At 33.9% G+C, this 23,974-nt stretch overlaps 1 protein-coding gene across 13 annotated transcripts in view; it reads right to left on the reverse strand.

Annotated features, from left to right (window-relative positions):
• Positions 1–23,974, reverse strand: part of DENND4A (DENN domain containing 4A) — a 144,612-nt gene that overhangs the window by 37,055 nt on the left and 83,583 nt on the right. For all 13 annotated transcript variants that reach the window (XM_032342915.1, XM_032342920.1, XM_032342914.1 and 10 more), the window contains 8 exons: positions 20,475–20,575; positions 17,684–17,902; positions 16,236–16,381; positions 4,665–4,798; positions 1,222–1,357; positions 648–854; positions 427–555; positions 29–170 (listed from right to left, as the gene is read on the reverse strand). In XM_032342915.1, coding sequence (XP_032198806.1) covers positions 29–170; positions 427–555; positions 648–854; positions 1,222–1,357; positions 4,665–4,798; positions 16,236–16,381; positions 17,684–17,902; positions 20,475–20,575 — 1,214 coding nt within the window. The remainder of the gene's footprint in view (positions 1–28; positions 171–426; positions 556–647; positions 855–1,221; positions 1,358–4,664; positions 4,799–16,235; positions 16,382–17,683; positions 17,903–20,474; positions 20,576–23,974) is intronic.

A 23,974-nucleotide genomic window follows, 5' to 3' on the forward strand; every position in this document is an offset into this window, starting at 1 on the left:
AGTACATCTCTTAAGAACCTTTAATTACCTGAGAGAGTGGTTTGTGATAAGTGTGTGTGTTTCTTTAAAGCTCTTTTGAACTGTGCTACTCCTAAAACAACGTTCCTTACTTTTGTCCAAAGAAAATAGCCACTACGACTTCTTGAAGGCCAGGTACTTTCCAAAACAGCCTATTCGTTCAACAAAATAAAATAATTAGTAAAACAATATGTATCAGTGAATGCACATCAGCTTTATAGTCAAGCCAAGAATATCTACGTTGTATAACAACAAAATGGAACAAAAAACTTACTTGATTTACAGAATATATTTTAATACTCCAAAATCAATGCCAAATAAAACCTGAGTCAATAATTTCTGCCATTAAATTAAGGTTGTACAATCACAGAAGTTATACTCGTTTCTCCATTAACTCAAAGTAATTACCTTATTATAATAACCATAAGTGATGGCATTGGGGTCAATACCAGCTTTCTGCATTTCAAAAAGCACTCGAACTGCAAGCACCGGCTGATCATACTGCCCACAAAGCTGCATAAGAATGCGGTAGCACACCTGAAAACACATAGTTCAGAAGTGTTTGGAAACAAGGTATCTATGAACTTAGATCTAGAATAAAATAGTGCATTTTTAAAAAGAATCGTTACCTCATCAGGTGGATCCATCTTTTTTGACTGCATTTTTTTAAGGACATCATAAGCTGTTTTCAGGGCCCTGACTTTTGAGTGACACACTTTCACATAAGCTGGCAGACAAATAAACCACAGTCCATAACAATGGCGCAGGAGACACCTAGACCACATTTGAGGAATGGAAGAGTACCTCTTGGCAATTTTATGGGCTGATTTAATTTCCTAGAAAAAAATGCAAGGGTCTCATTAATAGAATGTCACACTTAAGCATCCTTATTTAACTGAATCATGAACAAGTGTAAGTCATATGCTTTTATATACTTCCCTAACAAAATCTGTCTATAATTAATACATATTCAAGCCTGTGCTTGAATCTGTATTATAAAATATGTGAAATAAAGTTCCAAGATAAGAAAACTAGTTAATTTTTTGAAGTCACATTACTCTAAATTATTTGGGGGATGTTTTGAGGAGCATAATAATCTAGCCATATATATGGGGTAGTAAAATATATTAAGGGAGGATGAGTGTCATATTTATTTTTGTTCTAACACTTGATTACATGAAGAATGCAAAATTGTCAAAGCACCTGTTTTGTTCTTCTGAACATGGGAGAAGGGCTACTAGGACTACTTGATTTTGAAGGCAATTTGTTCTTTCGTGTTTGTAGAAATCCTTCAGGTCTCTCAAATAAATTGTTTCTAAGAACTGGAAATCCATTATAGCTGTTTTTGAAAAGAAAAAAAAATCTCAAGCACACATAGATGATCATACTGGTCACAATCTAAAAAAAAAACCTGACCAATAACATCTTAACTTAGAGTCTATTTTAATTATCTTTCTCCACCAGACTATGATATACACTCAACAAATATTCGTGTTAATATTGCCTTTCTTGCTATCATGTAGCAGCCAAATACGAACTCAAGTATATATTTTAGAGGTAGGAAAGTGAAAGATTTAAATTTTGCTGAATTTGTCAAAAACACGTGAACTTTGTAAGTTAGTATTCACGTAAATATACAGCAGATAATATGACAGCTGGTAAAGGGCCCCAAATCAATACTCTTTCAGACAGGACAGTCATTAGTATTATTGCTTTAGATTAAGATATTACCACAGAACCGTCCTCTTCAAAAGATACAAATAACGTATTAACACACTCCAGGACAAACTCTTATATTATCATGAATTGGTTTATCCGGTTAGCTAAGCAGGTTCTGGCTCTCATTTGTCAGAAAGAAAATCGAAAAGGTAGAAAAAGAAGAAGAAGAAGAAGAAGAAGAAGAAGAAGAAGAAGAAGAAGAAGAAGAAGAAGAAGACGACGACGACAACGACGACGACGATGACAACGAAGAAGATGAAGATGAAGACAAAGAAAAAGACGGGGGCAGCAAAAAGATTAGAATGAATGGCCCTATTGGGAATGTGAAAGGTAGCTGCAGCTAGGAAAGAGCCATGCTAAAACAGAAGAAGCCCCTGAGCATCAAACTGAACCTACTTTATAGCCTTCCTAAAGGTATAACAGTAGTTTCAATTAACTGAGAAGAAAATCAGCTATAACAAAAGATGGTAAACTGTATCTGTTATACATTACCACAGGCAAATTCAGTAAAGTGAAAAAATAAATATTAAATGTTAAGTAGGAATAAAATAGCAAAGAAGTTCAGGAAAATTACAACCTGTAAAAAGTTCATTATATGTACATGGTGTGATAATAAGACTATTCTGTGTATCTTTTGTGTGTGTGTGTGTGTGTGTGTGTGTGTGTGTTAGTCACCATACAGTACATCATTGGTTTTTGGTATAGCATTCCATGATCCATTGTTTACGTACAACACCCAGTGCTCCATGCAATCTGTGCCTCCTTAATACCCATCACCAGGCCCACCTGTCTTCCCACCCCACTCCTTCTAAAACTTTCCGTTTGTTTCCCAGAGTCCATAGTCTTTCATGGTTCATCTCCCACTCCGATTTCTCCCCCTTTGTTTTTCCCTTCTCCTAATGTCCTCCATGTTATTCCTTATGTTCCATAAGTAAGAGACCATATGATAACTGACTTTCTCTGTTTGACTTATTTCACTTGGCATAATCTCCTTCAGTCCCATCCAAGTTGATGTAAAAGTTAGGTATTCATCCTTTCTGATGGCCAAGTAATATTCCACTGTGTATAAGGACCACATCTTTATCCATTCATCTGTTGAAGGGCATCTTGGCTCTTTCCACATTTTGGCTATTGTGGACATTGCTGCTATGAACATCAGGGTGCATATGGCCCTTCTTTTCACCACATCTGTATCTCTGAGGTAAATACCCAGTAATGCAATTGCTGGGTCATAGGGTATCTCTATTTTTAATTTTTTGAGGAACCTCCACACTGCTTTCCAAAGTGGCTGCACCAATCTGCATTCCCACCAACAGTATAAGAGGGTTCCCCTTTCTCCACAACTTCTCCAATACTTGTTTCTTGCCTTGTTGATTTTTGCCATTCTAACTGATGTCCATTCTGTGTATCTTATGGAAACTTACTACTCTATCATTTCACACAGACAATGTTGAATATGAGTAACCTCTCACTAAGAGGACACACTGTGCTCACTGAAGACATTTAAGTTGTATTTCCAATGATGTGTATGATTGCAAAATTATATTGTTAGTCTCAACATAAGAAGTGACTTAGATTCTTTAAGACTCGGGAACTTTCTAAGCTAAGTAATTTTTTTTTAAATTAGAGGACTAAATCTAAAAGTAAAATTGCAAAAATAATGAATACTGTTATGCTGAAAATAAAAAATAAATTAAAAAAAAAGAAAAAAAAGTTAAAGTCAAAGCATAAAAAGAAAAACAAAACTATATTAGTGAAACCTGTTCCTAAGACAGTCTTAGAAGTGTAATGTACAAACAGATCAAAGAAATGAGATCTTGTTTAGAAAGAAAAAGAAGTGAGGAAGAGAGATTAGGAGATTTTAAACACCTCTGACAAAACCCAGATTTCTAAAAAGTGATCTGAGCAACATCATCAATAGATGAAAAGTAAGGGCAGGAACTGAGTGGCCTATGAATTAATCAACAACATTCATAAACACCTGTTGCACCACTTTTTCATCTGTAAAAAGAAGAATTTAATCCAAGTTATAAATGAGGGTGTCCTGAAAAATCCTTTTTCAATGAAAATAAACTGTGAACTAATGAATGATAGATGTGAAATGGTTTTAAAATCTTTAAAGTAAGGAAGTATTACCAGAGAAAGAAATCATTTAAAATCTAAAAGGAAGTGCCATTTTAAGTAAAAATAAATGCATACTGGAAACTACCTCTAGTAGGTAACAAATGTATGTGTATAATACACATCTGGATAGATATCCAGATGTATAATAAATCTACCTTTATGACAACCTTATTTCACTATGCTCAGAACTTTTCTCTTTCCCACTAGACTTGAAAGCAGGAACAATGTATCATTCAAACCTATATACCAAACACTTACTGCAGGATCTGACCAAATTTCCTAAGTTAACTGATTGATTCCCAGTAGTTCTGAATTTCCACAACTTAAATAAAAACTCACAGAAAAATAGCCCCCAAAATTATGTTATTAAAATTAAGGCCACAAATATTGACTAACTTAGATTTAATCCTGTTGTAAACCAGGGTTACATTAATCACTATGTGTGTGGGAAAGGGTATGAAAGTGAGAGAATCAGCTAAAACGAGAAACAAAAATCAAAATCTGTAATAAAAGTGCTGCATTTTGGTGGGGTGAGGTCCTAACTAAGTTTAATCAACATTTATGAGAACAGATACTTATATACATATAGAGAGCTAACCAAGTCTACATTATGCAAAATTACAACTCTTTGCTTTTTATACCTCAAAACTTAGTAATGGATGTGGGATAAGCTTGCTTACCACCTAAAAATTAGGAATCTGTAAAGTTTGGATTTTTGAAAATACCACAGTCCTTAGAAAGCTACGTCACAGATGATGGATTGCTTCTCTCTTTCAATCTCAAACATTCTGCCTCTTGAATACCTGTACTGTAAAGGGGGTTCTTCACCATTGGGTAGATGGGGGATCTCAGGTGGTGTTACAAAAACAGTATGTTCACTTTTGAAAGATTCATCCAGTTCTATAAGTCGCATTTCACCACTCTTGTCCATATCCACCTGAAAAAGTTTAAAAAACATACATTAAGAAAAATACATTGGTTAGCCTAGAATTTGTCTATGGGGAATGGTTAAATAAAACATTTATATAGCTGGATATTAAAGAACTATTTAAAAAAATGAGCAAATCTATGTACCATTAAAAAAGATTTCTAAGATAATTAAGTAAACATAACAAGGTACAGGACAGTGTATACAGTATATTATCTTTTGAGTAAAAAAGAGAGAAAAATAAAAACACACACTCATTTTTTGCTTGTATTCACATAAAGATATACTAAAGAATACTATGAAAAGTAACTTCCCATATGGGGAAGGGGTGATGAACGGAATAAAGGATGAGATAGGACCCAGATTTCCCAATGTATACCTTTTCATATTATTTTGCATTTTGAATAATGAGAATGTACTCAAAAAGTAATATTTAAAAAAAATGCACAAACCCAAGTGTATGTATGTGTTGAGAATACCTTGTTCTAGGTTTCATTTTTACTAAATATAAGATACTTCTCTAAGTTTTTCCAGTTTACCTAGAAGCAGATTTGAGTTAAAATTCCAATCACATCAGTATTGAAAGCACTTGAATAGTACAATCTCTTCTAGATACTCTATGGCAAGGTAATATTCACAAAAAGTGAAAACTTAACAGACTCCAAAATGCCTAAAAAGAGCTCATAAGCTAAAAAGCACAACACTGGCATTAATTAAAAACAAACAAAAAACCACAACAAGATATCATACATATGACAAAATTTAACCCACAGCACTTTATTAAGTTAGAGAGTATATCACATTACCAGTTGGAAATAAATGGGTGAACAAGAATTATAAAAAGTTAACTCTTTAAGATAAGGATTTAAGGCACAATATACCAAAAAAGGCCAAGGATAGCTTTAAAAATTTTTTAATTCTTATTAAAAAAAAAATGGACACTCAGAGTGTTCTTACATAAATTGTCACTTATAATTTCACAGAACTACATGCTATAATCCCCAAGATTAAAGAATGTTTTTAATGATATATCCATATAGTGAGCTAGAAAACAATAAAGATGTTTCAGAATAATTAATGACATGAAAAAATGTTCACAAAGTAATGATAAATGACAAAAATCCATTTTACATATATTTTGATTCTAATTTTTTAAAAGAGTGAATATGTATGCCATATATACATATGTGTATCTATACACATATATATACTTGTGTTTTTCTCTTTCACACATGTATACTCTTATCAAAATGTTACCTCTGGGTAATGGTATTACTGCTCGTCTTTTCCTTATATTGTTATTTTCCAATCAAAAAATAATATGTATTAGCTTTATTGGTTTTTCCACAAATTATAAAAGTAATCAATCTTCAGAATAACAGTTTAAGCAAATAAAATTTAATAATAAAAATTTAGGCAAAGTAGAATATATTGGTTTTAGAATAAGTATTTAAATTCTGTTGAAGGATAGTTAAAAATCAGTATTAAAAAAGGATACCTTTCTTTCTAGCCTGTCAAAAAAGAACTTTTATATAGTGAAATTAGCAAAGATACAGTAAACTAGATAATCACATACCCTGCTGGTACTCAAAATAGGTAAAGTCTTCTTTAGAAAGCAAGATATATTTAAACACATCTGCCTTATTCTTATTCTAAGAAAATAATCTAACATGAAAAACATCTATCAGCATGAAAAATGTTTTGTTTTTTTTTTCAGGATTGCAATAGCAATACACTGGAAGTCACCCATATTTCAAAAAAACAGGTAAAGTATGATAAATAGATGAAGTATACAATCATTAAAAATTAAAGTAATAAAGATCACACACAATCCTGGTTGAACAAGACAAATTAAACACAACAATTTACTTTCAATCCCTCCTGAAATCTCACCAAACTGAGAAGTAAGGGGATTGGAAACACACACACACACACACACACACACACACACACACACAAAACAATGACCCACAAAGATAAAATGAACTGGAGAGAGGACAATAGCACAGCTGGAAAAACATTTTAGAAGCTGCAAAGTAGATTGATGTGACCTGTGAAAGGGGAAAGCCACAGATATGGCACTGGGGAGGGGATAAAGGAGAAAAAGCCAAAAATCTAGCCATTTTGCTCCAGAGAGTCCCAGAAAGATCAGGAATGAAAAGTGCTCGAATGACCTTGAAGATGGGAATGGACACGTTGCTGAAGCAGGAGAACTGGTTAAAAGCCAGTTAAGGACTCCCAGATCCCTAACCCAACTCAGTATTAGGGCACTACCTCTTCACACCGTGGCCATAGATGAGGTTGGGTCTTTCTGTGTGACCCAGAGGGACTCTAGACTTGAGGACACCAAGCAGAGCTGTGGCAGATGAAGGAGGTTAATAAAAACAGGTGAAGTGAGTAAAAACCTACACGATACAAGGGAATGCCCTCAGCTACCTTCCCCATTCTGCTGTGAGAACACTGGCAACCAGTCTTATACTCCTCAGGCTAAAGACTGGAGATAACCTCTTGGGGAAATTAAGCAGCCTAAAAGAAAAGAATTATAGACACTGATCAAACAGGGACTCTAATGAAATAGGTGAGTTCTTTTATGCCCATCAATCTCATACCTAAGGAAACTCCAAGCCTCACCTTCCCATTAAAGCTCCAGTGAGTTCTTGTGCCTCATTCTTGAAATACTGAACAAAGATCACACAAGGAAAACTAATAACTTGAAGAAGAATAAAACAAACAAATATTAAAAGCAACACGTGAGTAAGAAGAAGCAGAGACAGGGGATATGGAGAGGGTGGTTGGGATTATGGACATTGGGGAGGGTATGTGAAATGGTGAGTGCTGTGAAGTGTGTAAGCCTGAGGATTCACAGACCTGTACCCCTGGGGCAAATAATACATTATATGTTAATAAAAATAATTAATAAATTTTAAAAATGCCATTGGGGAAAAAAAGCAGCAGAGACAATGCAGAGGGAAAAAACTGTTCAAAATAACTAAAACGAATAAGCCTATATCCATGATAAGAAGATGCTATAAAAAAAGAGACTTAGAGAAATTATAAATGTGAAAGAAGTCAAAATTATACTACAAAAGTCGGAAAAATAAACTTGAAGAAATCTCCCAGAAAGTGGAGATGAAAAACAGAGAGAACATGGGATGAAAAAAGTTAGGAGTATCAGGATAGGAAGGCCAGTGTCCAAGTAATACATACTTCAGAAAAAGAGAACTGAAGAAATGGAGTAAAGAAAGAATGGGATGCAGGAAAATTGCCCTGAATCTGAAGAAAATGAGTCCATAGAGTAAAAGGGCCTGCACGTATTCAACTCAACGAAGAAAAGATGGCCTCAACTAGGCATATCCTTATGAAACTTTAGAATATCAAGGATCTTAAATGCTTTCAGAGAGAAGAAAAAATCAGGTACAAAAGGTCAGAAATCAACAGAACATTAGACCAAATGGTATTCTCAACAATTACATTTGGAGCTAGAAGACTTAAAAATTTTACATCAAAAAACTAGCCTGTAAGACCAAGGGGCATCGCTCTCTTCGGAGGCGGCCCTGGTCAGTCAGTCTGACTTCTAATGCTTGGCAGAGAATAAAGCTTTACATAACTTTCAAAAAAAAATTTTTTTTACATCAGCCAAATTAGCAATCAAGTATTGGGAGAGGGGGCACCTGGGTGGCTCAGTGGGTTAATGCCTCTGCCTTTGGCTCTGGTCATGATCCCAGAATCCTGGGATCGAGCCCCTCATCGGGCTCTCTGCTCAGTGGGAAGCCTGCTTCCCTTCCTCTCTCTCTGCCTACTTGTGATCTCTGTCTGTCAAATAAATAAATAAATTTTTTAAAAAAAGTATTGGGAGAGAATAAAGACATTTATAGACAGGTAAGGCATCAAAAAATGTTTATCTCTCATGTACGCTCTCTCACTAAGCTATTGGGAGATGTGCTCCATCAAAAGGAAATACACTAAGAAAGAAGTTACTAAAGCCAGAAAGCAGGGGATCCAACTCTGGAGAGAAGTCAATATAAGTCCCAAGATGATGGTGAAGGAAAAAATCAGGATGACAGAGTAGCAAGCTATCAGTTCAGACTGCAATACACATGGAAACTTCCAGCAAAAATTAAAAAAATAAATCAAATGGATAGATTACCTGATATGTTGGAAAAACTGAGATTTTTAGATTTTCCACTTTTGTAGAAAAGTTTGGAGATGAGTTAATAGACACAAAACAAGAAAATACAGTAATTATTAACTTCGGAGAAAACAAAATCCATGCATGAAAGGAAATCTAATTAATATATATATATGTGGCCTAGCTGGGATGATATGCAAAGTGATAATAATATTAACACCGAACAACAATTTGAGCAAAATTCCTTATAATGACACTGGGAGAATTCAGGTGGTATGGTAGGTATGACATTAATGGATAATACATAAAACATTAATGGATAATTAATGGATAATTCATAAAACAATCAGCAGCAATAAAAACATGTTATTTGGAAATCTTAAGGGAAAAGCTGAAGAACTGGATGAAAGAGATGGAAAGAAATGGATGAAAGTAGTTGCCTTTGGGGAGTAAAAACTAGGGGCAGGAAGGAATGAGACCAAAGCCTTGGAAAATTATTTGACTTTTTAAATTGTTATGTTTTACTGTAGGAAAAATGAATATTTCCTTTTATGAGATTTGACAATGATATTAAAAATGCCTATAAGATCTGGTTGTATAAAAAATTGGGAAACTTATAATTATATATTTATTTTTATAATTATTTTATAATCATTTTATAATTATATATTTATAATTACATAATTATATAAATATATGATTATAATTATAATTATGTAAAAAAACACTGAAAGTAAAGGGCACTGGGCTTTACAAAGTTTTTTTCTCTCTTTCATTTTCCACACTCCCTGTTCTGCTAGTCATTTAATAATATTGTTAAAAATTAAAACTTTCAATAAAAACAGAGAACACCTGAGCCATTATCAGCAAACTGAGCAGTATTTTTAAAACAACAGCATTAGGAATATGTTAATGATAACTCAAATCATAGGTAACCCAATAGGATACAGTTTTCAGGGGCAACCCAAGAACAATGAGAAGCTCTACGCACAAACATTTGATGCAGATGAAATGTGGTTGATCTAATTGTAAGAGCAGCAATGATAATGAAGACGAAGAGATAGTTAAATACCCAAGGTCACTGGAAAGAAAGGTGGAAACTACTCCTGTGTCCAGGATTGAACATTATGAGAGCAAAATGCTTGTCTATGAACAATAGATGTTTTTACTTTTTTGTTTACTTGTTATTTATTCTTTAAAAATTTGTCACAGAGAGAGAGAGAGAGCAGAGAGAGCCAGAGAGAACATGTGTGGGGGAGGGGCAGAGGGAGAAGCTAGAGAAGTGGGAGAAGCCAGGAGTCTCTGAGCAGGGAGCCTGCGGGTTGGGTGCGGGGCGGGGGTTGGGGCGGGGGTTGGGGCGGGGGCAGGATCCTGGGAACATGACCTGAGCCCAAGGCAGACAGACACTTAACCGACCAAGCCACCCAGGCACTCCTAAATTTCCAGTCACTTTGATCACATAGAAAAAAACCTGTATAAGGACAGCTGCTCTAATTCTCAGCACTATAAAGTCTATTAAAATACTTTGCAGATTCAGTACCCTGGGAAAAGATATTTCCCTTAACCTGTATACCAATGAAATCGCATTTCAACATTATAAAAACAGTCATGCTATATACATCCTACATTTATCAGTTGGCCATTTCTGTCTTGGAAAGCACAGTGACATCTGCCCATTGGAAGAAAAAGAAATCCAACACCCACGACAGGATAAAATTAAAATAATTTTCATATTCTCTTCATATTTTTTCCATAAGACATTAATATACTTAGCAAACACTGCAGAGGGATGCTTGGGAGACTAAGAAAAATCTTACCAGACTATCTGTTAAACAAAACTGCCCTTAGTTAAGAACCCTCCTATAGGAACAGATTGTAAGGATTTAAAACATAATCATATGAAGAACAAGAACACATGGTTCTTAAATTAGTCATAAATGAAGCTCAAATAATTCTCATACATTGTTTTTCATAGTCCTATTCAGTATTACCCACTCTAGTTTCCTAAAATTGGGCAAATGTTTTCTGTTTGAATATGCAGAGGTTGAAAGAGGAATATGTCTAATTCCTATTCATTCTTTGTCATGGATTGACTCAGTTAATGTATATATAATATTATTTATATATAATTTATATAAAAATATCTATATATAAATATATAATATGTAATTTATATATAAATATTACTTATTTCCCATAGCTAAATTACCAGAGGCAAGAGTATCTGTTCACTTACATGATTAAAAGTCACCCAACTAAGAAAAAACCCACATAAATGATTATTTTAAAGTATTATTGATATTCATATAACATTTGCAGATTAAAAGCAAGTACTCACTTGCTTTACTAAGCATACTTAAACTGTGGTATTAAAAAAGGTACTACCAGTACTGTATAATTATTTACTATTTCAGACAGTTCTGCTTAACAAAACTAGGAATACAATTAACCTCTAACTGCATATGAAGGTTATTAAGATGTATTTTGGATCTTGTGACATTTTATTATTTTCTCTAATAAAGATCTTGAATTATAATAAAGCACAACCAGGTAACTATGCTTTAGTCAGTTAATTTTCAGTTTTAATTTTCTTAGTCACTAAAATTTTTAAGTGCAACATGATTCCATTATATATAAGTGATCCTTTGTTGGATCTAGATTTTGAGTAGGTAAATAGAATTTCAGGAAAATAATCTGTCTAGAAACAGTGGTTACACATGAAACAGGATTGGCTTTTTTTGGACAGAATGTATATTCTTTAAGCGATTATTCTCATCAAGTCCTGCACTGACTCAAAGTAAATAGGAGGTGACCTACTTTCAGAAATTCTTAGACAATATAATCTAGTAATTATCAGTGATAAAATATCCTTCTTAGAACATGATGCCCTAGGTACCTAGCAGAAGTGTTATATGTCTTACAATATTAATGAGTATTTTAAAAACCATGTGATACTCACATTACTGTATATGAATTCTTAGCTAAAACACAAACTTGTGAACAGGGTCCATAAAATGAGAAGAAAAAGAGAACAAGATTTCTTGTCTTCTGCATCGTTAATTGGATTCGCACAACAAATTCAGTGTTCCCATTTGGATTAATCAATGTAGTGGCTTAAGTATGCTATTAGCAAAACTCTGATCACTAGTTCAGTACCTTATGATTAGTTAGCTTGGCAGAGGAACAAACTATTACATGAATGTGTGTCACTGTTCACAAGGCAAGCTCAATGAGCATATATGGATGACCACTGGAAGTCCGTACCACAGGGGAAAACTTCCACCAAAGTGCATAATGGTGTAAGAAACATCTCTCTCTTTTTAAAAATAGGCTCTACGCCCAACATGGGGCTTGAACTCATGACCCTCAGATTAAGAGTCACGTGCTCTACCTCCTCAGCCAGCTAGACACCCCCAGAAACATAATTTTTTACATAAAACCAAGCAATTATTCCTATAAAAAAGGATAGAGAAATTATGTTTTAAAGCACACTTTTCTGTTTGCCACGCATTTTCTATTTATTTACTCTTTCTATTAAGCACCAAATAAAGCAAACCTACAGATTTGGCTAAGACAAGTGAAAGTCAAATTCTTGGCACAATGCTTCAATGTAAATAAAACTGTCAAGGAGCTACCTCTCAAAATAAACAGGATTTTGAAGCTCTATATAAGCAGAGTTCAACCTACAAAGAAGGCAGGGTTCTAAAAGTCCACTTCTAAATAGAGTATTCAAAATCAGGTTGATAGAAATGGTCTATGTTTTGGAGTCATGGTCACATGGAAATCTATTTTTTTTTTTTAAAGATTTATTTATTTATTTATTTGACAGACAGAGATCACAAGTAGACAGAGAGGCAGGCAGAGAGAGACAGGGAAGCAGGCTCCCTGCTGAGCAGAGAGCCTGATGCGGGGCTCAATCCCAGGACCCTGAGATCATGACCTGAGCCGAAGGCAGGGGCTTTAACCCACTGAGCCACCCAGGTGCCCCCACATGGAAATCTTATTTGCCAAAACTCATCAAACTGTACATTTCAGAGGTGCAATTTACTATGTGTATATTATATCTCAATAAACTTTGTTTTTTAAAACATGTCCTAGGGGCACCATTTGAACCACAGCTAATCATCATTTACATACATTTCTATGAAAAAAATGAATTATGAGTTCTAAGTGGATAATGGCATATATCCATTTTTTTCCCCAACTCCAAAGCATTTCAAGAACTAGGGTGATCATTTCTAGGCACCTTAACATTCTCTATCAGCACAAGCAACAGTATTTCTCTACATCATTCATCTATCAAGTGTTCTAAATGGAAGGATCTTAACTTGTTCTTGTTCTTCATATGCATAAGTCATTCAAAAGTCAAACATTTGTATGTCGTGAAATGATAAAACCAAATGAATGGCCATTCTATAAAATCAAAAATTGGAGTCCAAATAAAAAAAAAATTAATAAAAAAAAAAATAAAAATAAAAGGGCAACCAGAAAAAAAAAAAAATCAAAAATTGGTAAAATATAAAAAATAATCAATAGAAAAAGAGTTTTCTACTTTTTAGTTCATCCAATACTACTTTGAACACTGGGAAATATGCAAAGTGATCTCTCCTCACAATGTATTTTAAACATAGGTGAGAAAACAACACAGAAAGACTAGATGACTTGTCTCAAATCACAAGTATAAGAGCTGAGACTCAAGTAGTCCTTATTCTCAAGGCAGTGTTTTTCCTATTACATCTGATATAGTTAGAATCATTTCTCATTTTTAAAAGACATATTTGGTACTGGTTTAATAGTAAAAAACACTTTCGAGTCCAACTCAGAACTGAGCCAATTTCTGAATACTGAAGGATGAGCTGTATTTTGGCTGTTATGCCCCCTGCCCTCAAAAATCACTAATTTTCTTTCAGTCACATAAATTTGAACATGATGGACTTCTTTAAACAACCTTACAAGTATAACCTATTGAGTAAATATATGACAAAGCTTTGCTCTCTCCCCTTCTTCTATTGTCATGGGCATAAAATCATGAACATTATGTACATCTAGTCACAAATTTATATGAGAGTTTCAAGTATAGGAACCTTTCAACTCTTCCCCTTTCATCTTTACAGAGTAAATTGCGGGCCTGATGACCCACCACCCCTGAATGCTTTAGTGTGTACTTCCTACAAACGATGACATTCTCTTATCTAACCATAACACAGCATGAAAATGTAGAAATTAACATGTTACACTACTACAGTCTAATCCTCAAACTACATACATATTTTAATGATTACATTAATAATGTTCTGCCTAAAGCATCCAATTCTGAACTATATATTGTATTTGCTTGTCAAGTCTCTTCCGTCAAGTTCAAGTGTCTTTGAACAGTTTCTCAATTTTTCCTTTATTTTTTTAACCCTGACAGTTCATGGATTACAGAATAGGTATTTTGTAGAATGTCACTTAATTTGAGTTTGTGTGAAATTTCCTTGAGATTATGCAGGTTATATGCATCTTGGCAGAAATATCATAGAGTTGTTGTATTCTCACTGTGGCCTATTATAAGCGTATGATGCTGATTTGTTCCACTACTGATGACATTCACTTTGATTAGATAAAAGTGGGGTCTGCCAGGCTTTCTGTTCCACCATAAAGTTACTCTTTCTTTCCCCTTTTGTAATGAATACATATTTTGTGCAGAGGTACTTTGAAATTAAAGTCCTGTTTCTCATCACTCTTGATTGATATTTGTATAGACTCATAGTTTCCTATTTTTTTCAATGGGTTATGATCTCTTACTAACATTTAATGTTTAAGTTGTTCCAGATGTAATCAGTGGGAGTCCCTCAAACTGGCTTGTCTGCATGTGTGTGTGTGTGTGCGCACGCACGCATGAGCACACACATGCACAAGCATCCACCTGTATATGTGTGGTGTTGTTTTAAAAAACACATCTCCATTATTGGAGTGATTTCTTATTTTCCAGCACAAGATATTTCAGGGCTCATTTTGTACTTTCCTTGCCCTAGACCCAATCATCTCTCCAAGGAGTCCTAATTCCTTTTAATGGAGAACGGTATTTAGAAGCCAAAATCTGTGCATTTGGTGTACTCATTGCTATTGGAGATGGCTGCCCCTAGGTCCTATTGTACAGAGATAGGGAGTATATGTTCACACAAAGACACACACACTTATATCTATATTTATTTCTATTTTTTTCTGTACATATTGAATACCAATGATACATCAAGCCTCAATTTCATTCTAATACCTCAGGGTTCATTCAGGTTTTCTCCTTTTCTGTATTACTTACTCCCTTCTCTGACAGTGAGTAACTTCATTGTTCCTAACATATTTACTTACTTGATCCATTTCCCCATATGCTATATTCTCCCATCTCCACCACTACCCTTCCCCACATATATGACTTCTTCACCCTAATTTGGCTTCAACAACTACTTCCAGACCAACCCCTTACCCCCATCAAGCTGGCATCTTCCTCATCCATATCAAACTCTGATACCCCATTAGCTGCCCCTACTCAGTAGAGATACTCTCCTTACCTTGCTCAGACTTTGATACTCCATGCTGTTTCTGCACAGATACTCTTCTCATCCTTCCCCTGGCATGGACACTCTTTTTATTCTCTCATCCTCTGATTTTTCTCTGTGCTAGGTCACCCTTGCATGGATGTTGTCTTCACCTTTCTTGGGCTCCAATACCCAATGCTAGGATGCTCTTCCTTCTTCACCCCATTCATGTTTTGACACCCCCCTTCTGGCCACTGTTCCCAAATTCCTCTCTGTTCAGTAGGGATACCTACCTTGCTCCATCCCACCTAATAATATTAGGACTGAAGGGGAAGGGAAGGTTTCACACACGAATTTAAAATACCACAATTAATTCACTTAATTTAAGCTACAAACTCACTTCCAAATTGTAAATATATTCAAGTAAAATATTCATTATGCTCTACACCTACTCTCAGCATATGGCAGTCCTCAAAAAGGAAAGGTGAAAATTAAGGATGTTCAAGTTGAGGTCCACACACTTGGAGAAACTCCTATAGTCTGTAAGTGGGCAGGCAAGATTACACACCTGAGTGCTAAAATAGAACTGATCATTCAGTAAAATCCTGCAAGGTACTTCTAAGAGGTGCTCTTTAGTATCTAGTAGGCCCAACAGAACTTCCATAATAAAGAGTCAATGATGAAATGGAATGAACTTAGATTTTGTTAAAAGCTGATAAAAGTTAAATAGAAATATAACTCAACATTTAAAACAATCACACAAAATAAGTCAGGGCACTGTAGACATACTATTACTTACTTTATCTACACAATCATCAAAAAATGCCAGGCTTGCATCTTTATCACTGACAAAAGAACATTCCTCAATGAAGCGAATGAACATTTGTGTTTTGGTCATCATGCTATAGAATTTTTGATGTGACCGGTCCCGGCTTCTTAAGAAAGCTGTTCAACATAAATTCATAATGTCACAAAATATAGCACCATTCAAAGATTCATTAAATTTTAAGCCAGGAGAAACTTGATTAACCACATACCCCCTCAACCCACCACTTTGAAGAAAAAGAAACGAAGACTCCTGAGAAGGGACATGACCTGAAAAAGACAGCAACAGGAAGGGAGCTTCAATCCAGATCTTTCAAATCCTCACCCAGAATTGTCTCTGTGGTCCCCTGACTACCTTGAAGATTACACATAAAGTAGCAAATCTGAAAGCATGCTTAAAATTCCTTTTTTCCTCGAGCAGGTGTTGCATGCTCTATGCTCATGACATGCTCTTTATCCATGTATTTGGCTTTCTCAAAGCCCCAGTTACATTTCTTCTAGTATTTGCTTATGTCTGTGTCTTACTGAAACAGAGTAAAAATTTACTTCCTGATTTCATGCTCCATGTTGCTCGCTGTGGTCAGTTACAGTACATTTGGGCCTTTTTTGGGGGCCCATAAACTCAATTTATTTCCATCTGTTCTCTCTGCTTAAAACTGTCTTCTACTTTTCTTTTGTGTGGCTAATTTCTACTCATCCGTAAGACCATGGCTCAGACATAAATTCCTTGGAAGGGATTTCTGTGATTTTAAGTTTTGAAATAAAGTGTTCATTCATATTATTTTCAAATTGCTTATCTTCTTGCCTATAAGCTCAATGGGAGAAGTGACCATGTTTCTCTCTCTCTTTTTGTGACCATGTGTCTTCTGCATACCACTATATACTTAGCATTTAGAGAAACTCAATATATGCTTATTAAATGAATTTCTCTTGCAAATGTTATATACCACAAAAGAAAAATACATATGTATTATGAGAGAAATTGCACTCCAGGGCTCTCCAACTTCTTTTGCTTCAGGGCACAAACAGAAAGTAATATTTATAGAGCACACTGAAGTAAAATGAATGAGGCTGCCCATGCCTGGAGGTGGCCATCCCAGGGGCTCCTCTGAGTGTCCGATATTGCCCAGCTGCTCTGAAAGCTAAAAATATCAGTATCACAACACATCTATGACACAACATTTCTACATGGTTAGGAAGCACTGTGCTTTTCAAATATTTAGCTAATGGGATTAGAACTAATGTGCCCAAGAAGTAACTAGTTTTGTGGAGATGGAGTACCAACAAAGTCGATCTTCACATATTCCCAAAATAGGTACGTGTTTTTATAAACATGAGCTATTAATTAACACATAAGGCAACTGAATCATCACAAGGTTAAATTCAATAAAATGAAAAGTATAAAACTATACAATCACTCACCTTGTAGCGCAAAAAGAGAGGAGGCATCTGTGGCTGTCTCAGACGGGGCCTGTGTTATTGGTCTTAAGTATGATCTATAACCTTTTAAAATAGAGGCCATGAAATACAAAAATGCCTCTTGGATTTCCAGATCTATCATATGCAACCTTTTTCCAGAATTAAAATCATAGTCATTCATTGTTAAGTCCATTAGTCCATCGTCTCTTGGTCTCTGCTGCACTGTGAAGAAAATGAGTTTGAGTGGTTTTTCCAAACTGTTGAAACCAATGTTCAAAATGATATCAATATAAATTCATTATATAGGTAAGTCAAGTGATTCTGCTGTATAACTTAAACTTATACAGTCCTGTATGTCAATTATATCTCAATAAAATTGAAAGAACTACATGTGCTGTATTCAAAAGGTCTCAAGCTACCTGAACTCTGTGTTTTTACAACTTCATAACAGGTAAACCCTGGCAAAGCTTGCTACATCATTTTTTAGGCTCTGCTGCATATATTTCAACCAAAGTAAATATAAAATTATTTGTTTATCTGACAACCATCAAAAAAATTCATGTTCTGAAGCAACTATATATAAACTAAGAAATGAAAATCATAGCAACCATATCAGCAGGATACAGGGGTAAATGCATTAGTCCTATCTCTGCCCACTTCCCACTCCTTTTAAAAAATATAAGTGCCTACAGGAAAAACACATGAGGATTAAAATGTGAAAAACAGCTCTTCCTCTTCCTGAACAATTCAGTGCTAAAGCCATTAGTAGTAAAATAAAAAATTCACAATAGAGAGGCCTGGTAGACACCACCTTAAGTGCACAAAGTAGACATCATCATAAATTATGGGACATATGGTAAGGATGTTGTAAGGATCCTAGGTAAGGATGCTAGGAAAGGAACATAGTGTCACTTCTACGATAGTCTTGCCAAAGACATCTGACCTGTATTTACCATGAGGAAAACCCACATCATGGACCATTCTATGATAGGAAGTATCATCTTCAAAAGAATCAAGAAGAAGAAGGAAAAATCAAGGAACTGTTTAGAGAAAAGGAGACTAAATAGACTTAAACTAAATTATAACACCTGATTTGGAAATAGATGACTTTGCTATAAAGAACATTATTATGATAACTGATGAAACTAGAATCTGGTCTGTGGATAAAGATGACAGTAACGCTCAATGATAATTTCCTGATTTTCATGGTTATATTGTACTGATACAGAAGAATATGTTTTTTGGTAGGAAATATATTCCATTTGGAAGTAATGGGACATCTATTCTCAAAGGTCAGAGAAATATCTGTGATTGTTTCAAAATTTAAACACTTTTTAAAATATGAGGAACAATAAATTACCTTAGAGAGTTTTTTTTTCTTCTTTCTGGAGTTGTTATTGTCCAAAAAAGTAACAGTACTAGGAAGAATGTGGGCATTGATACAGAAGGCCTAGATTTTAATCCTAACTTCGTCCTTGTTAACTGTCTGATCTCTGACAAGCTATTTCACCTCCCTCAACTTCTATATGTGAAAGTGCCCACTGTAAAGTGTTACACAATCCTTAACTACCAGTACTGTTTAAAAGCTTATAGTTTTAAGATTCTGCCCTTCAGTTGAGCTGGATGGGCTATTTCACTGAATTTAATAATATTTTAAATATTGCTGCAAAAGCTGCTGGACTTCTCAGCCACTTAAAAGAAGTACGTGCCTTGTTAGAGAGCAATGAAGTAGTTAGCTTAACTAAAGTTCTATACATAATTTATTTGTTCTATAAGATAAAATGTTGTTCTATTGGGATGTCACCATAACCCAGTCCTTATAAACTGCTTCCAAATCAACTGTTTATTTTAAGGTTTGCTTTGGAAACATTGTCTTCTTCCATGCCTATTTCCAAATATTCAGGCACTTTGAACCCTCAAGGATATAGTCCCCTTCCTATGTTTACATTTCACTTAATACATAAATGAAAACCTCAAATATTTTTTCACACAATAATTTAGTAAGTATTAAATTATGGGTCCTGATTGGGCTGTTGTTATAAAATACCAAGAGGATTAGATAAATGATAAATACATGAATGAGAACCTCAAATATTGCTACACCATCACTGACCATTTTTCATACAATAAGTTTTAATTTATGGGCCCTGAATGAGCCATTGTTATAAAATACCAAGAGGATTAAAGAAATGAAGTTTTAATTCTTCTTATCAGTATTTCTGGATCACTGACAAGGTATTCTTATATAAGCTTTTTACTGAAGTATTCCATATCCTAATCAATTTTCATTTTGATTAATTTCTTAATGCATTTGGCAAGCTTCTATTTTCAAATTATTTGAGGTAAGCCATAGCATTAATCCATGAAAGGCGAAAAGGATATGACCCAGCTCTCACCCCATCAAAATCATCAGCATTTTCTAATTTAAACCATCTGTCTTAAATTTTCAAAACTAAACTTCTATTCTATGTATGAAGAAAATATACAAGAGGAAACACTTATTTTTCCCCTGGCATTTCAATAATGGTAAAATTAAAGAAAACAGTGACCTTAACCTCTTTTTCAATTTTATTATTCTAAAATGGTTCTATGAAAACGTAGTAGATATAAAATATAAATTTTATAAATTTCCTATTCAGCTTCTAACAAATTTTGCTTTAATGTTCATTTGCCCTTAAGATTATAAAAAAATTCCCCTCAGATAAAATAAACAGTATCCTTTTACAAGTAAGGCAAAGTAATTGGAGTCCTTTTTCAGATTAAATTACTTCCTTTAATTAAGTTATACACTTACATTTTGCCAACTGCTGGTGCAAATTATTCAGAGTGTTCATCAGATTTTTACATGGTTTCTTTGGAAGTATCTTCCAGGCTACATTTTTCTTGTCACCAGTTCTGAGATTAAATGACAACAATAATATATTTGTTAGGAGGACTTTTTTTGCTATACATAAAAAAGGGAAAAGAGGAAATACATTGAACAAAAAATAAAACATGCAAAAAATTCTAATTAATAGGAGAAAAATACTCAGGTTAAGCTGGGATGCAGAATATTTAAAGATTAATTCACACGAGGGAAGAGCCCTGTATTAAATATAGCTCAAAAATTTATAATTATGTCAGTACTGAGTAAATTCCACTTGCATTATTATGCCAATCACTACACACTTAATATGGTGGTCATTACTCAAAACCCCATTTAAGAGAATTTAGATACCTAAATATTGGGAAAATCCTACCAATGAGAGGTTTTCTTTCTTACAGACTATAAGAAAAGGCACTGTGGAAAACTTGAACTCCTACAGAAAAAATGAACTGATGATCCAGAAAGCTTATCAAAATTCTTGAGTATATTTAAATATTGAGTTTCTTAGTTTTCTACAAGTAAAATTTGTTTTTGTTTCTTTCAGAAAAGTAATATTTGTTTTTGTTTCTTTCTTTAATCTATAAAATTAAATTATTTGGATAAAGGATAACATTCCAAAATACTTTTATAACTATAAAAGAGGATATCTGCTTAAAAGTGGTAGCTTTGTACTCCTACACTCTCCTTTATGACAATTATTGTAACATGGTTATTCTTCAAACTATACAAGGGGTGAGAGAAGAAAAGAGACAGTGATAAAACACCATAAAGCTTTCAGACTTAACTATAGCTTTGTTGATTTCATTCTTTATTAAATCTTTTTATACTTTAAAAGCTATGAATACCTTTTTTTTTTTTTTTTAAGAAAACTTGAGAAGTGGAAAGAAAAAGAAGAAAAGTAAATCACTCATGTTCTAAAGACAATAATAAAGTCCAGGTGTACAGTGGAAGTTGAATTTTTTTTTTATGTTCTCTGTACTTCCCACAGAACAAAAAGGGCAAAATTATCACCTTGGAAACTAAACAAAGAAAAAAGAATGGATGGGAAAGCTTAGGTTGACAAAGAATCACTGTCTTGGATTCTACCCTATCTTTCCACAAATGAGGATAAAAACAGAGAGTCAATTGCAGATGTCCTACAGTGAAGGTTATATTTCATTTATAATGTGACCAGGGACATGGAATCTTGCATTACAGGGAGAGAATACAATGTAGAACACTTTTTATATTATTTTATCTTGGTAAAACTTTGCAACACAGCACTCCCACTGTACCTTGTTCATTGTGTGAGTGCCTGCTTTATAAACTAGATTATGAGCAACAGGAGAAAGGAGTGTAATTGGTTTGCCTTTTTATTCCCAGTGCCTAGCAAAAAAGGGAATTCAAGATATATCTGCAGTATAAATGAGCAGAATGTTGGTATCTGTGCATTGCATCTAATTTCTATAATTTATTCACATAGCTTCCTCCTCTTGCCCTTGATGTCGTCGCTCTAAAACTTGGCTGGGTAGGAGAGTCTTAATTTAGTTCCTGAGTTTGAGTCTATGATAGCCTTCTGCATTTTTATTCATGGTGACTTCCACTTACAAGATTACTGTTACATAAATAGCCAATAATTAGCGGCAGAGGTACTGGTTTTAGAGCTGGACAGTAATGGTTTCAAAATCCAGCTGGCAGTAGATATTATCTATGAGCCTTCTGATAAATTACTTAAAAATCTAAGCTTTGGTTTCCTTACCTGTCAGAGGAGTTAATAAAAGCTACCTCACAAAATACAAAGAATAAGATGAAATAACATAGGTTATGTATATAGCTTTATGCCCAGTACAGCTATTAATTTCCCTTTCTTCAAAAATTTATTGACATGCATAACATACTTTGTATTCTATGTATCTAAGAGAGGGCAAAAGAAACCAAAATTGCATATTCAGAACCTGTTTTTCTTTCAAATTTCAGACTGAGGTTCCAGAAATTCTGGATGAAGGAAAGTAGAAAGCTGTTAGTTCACTAGTTTAGTCCTTCTATACACAATAATAACAAGAAGGAAGACTGCTTATGAGTGCAAATGACCCATGTTTTCTTTCATTCTTTAACTCAATAGTGATCAAAACAAAAACATAAAGTTAAAAAAATTCTTTTAACAGACTGGAAAGTATAAAAGAGGGTAAATGTAACTTATTACCATAATAAATACAGTATATACTAATTTATCACCCTTCATTTCAATTTTTAAAAACATTGTGTCATGTAGCAACTGGCAAAGAAAAGAGATATTACTTTAATATTTAAAGAATTAAATATTCCTGGTAGTGAATGACATGTTCCTCGTAAAGAATCTTTGATTCTGAAAACCCATATAAAAAATGGCTTTTATGCATAAAGTATATTCCATATTTTCTTGGTTAAGCGTTGAATTTTTGACAGTGTATATGCTTTATAACAGAAAAGTATTCTCTTGCTATAATATATTATTTATCATTTTACATATTTTTTATATTATATATTATTTTTCCTATAATAAAAAGCCATTTTTTTCTAGTGGTTTAGGCACTTGAGGTTTCAACATACAACAAGATTAGAATTAACATATGATTATAGAATTAAATCAAAAGGCTTTAATATGAAATATGCTTGCTTATTAAAAATGGAGTAAAACCTATTGCACATACACATATTTAAGTTGTAAAAGGTGCACCAGCTTTTGGGCTTTACTGATAGACTAACTCATAGTTATTTTAAGTATGTCCTGTGAATGCAATGTGGTCATTGCTTCAATTTCCTCTTCCCTGAATAGCCTAAGTATGATTAAATTGAAAATAAAGGGTACAAGAGAACAACAGAATTATAAAAAAAAAAACTATAAAAATAGAGCTCCAGTAGTTACAACTTAAATATTATTCCAATAAAAAAAGGAAACTTACAAAGTCCTAATATTCCTAAAGTATAAAGGTGATAAAATCATGTATAATTTAAAAGTTATTTTAAAAATTTAAAGCAGTATATAAATTTTTCTTGAAGTTTTAGCATTCTAATAGTATTACACAAGACTTAGAATTGAAATATCAGGGTATAGTACTCCAATTCAATTTGTGATTTTACCCATACTTATTTGGAAAATGGAAAATAAATTCTTCTGTTTTTAAGCTCAATTTCACTTCTGCTAAATTTCTAAGTATAAGATTATAATAATGTTTCTTAAATATTTAAAGATCTGAGGATTAAATATATACTTTCTTTACAGTAAAACCTAATACCCTAATCTATCCCACTGAACACTATAAGTTGGGGGAGTCTGGGTGGTTCAGTTGGTTAAGTATGTGACTCTTGATTTTGGTTCAGGTCATGATCACAGGGTGGTAAGATCCAGCTCCATGCTGGGCTCTGGGTTCAGCATGGAGTCTGCTTGAGATTCTCTCCCTCTACTCCTG

Source organism: Mustela erminea, chromosome 5 (assembly GCF_009829155.1).
Source record: "Mustela erminea isolate mMusErm1 chromosome 5, mMusErm1.Pri, whole genome shotgun sequence".
Lineage (NCBI taxonomy): Eukaryota > Metazoa > Chordata > Mammalia > Carnivora > Mustelidae > Mustela > Mustela erminea.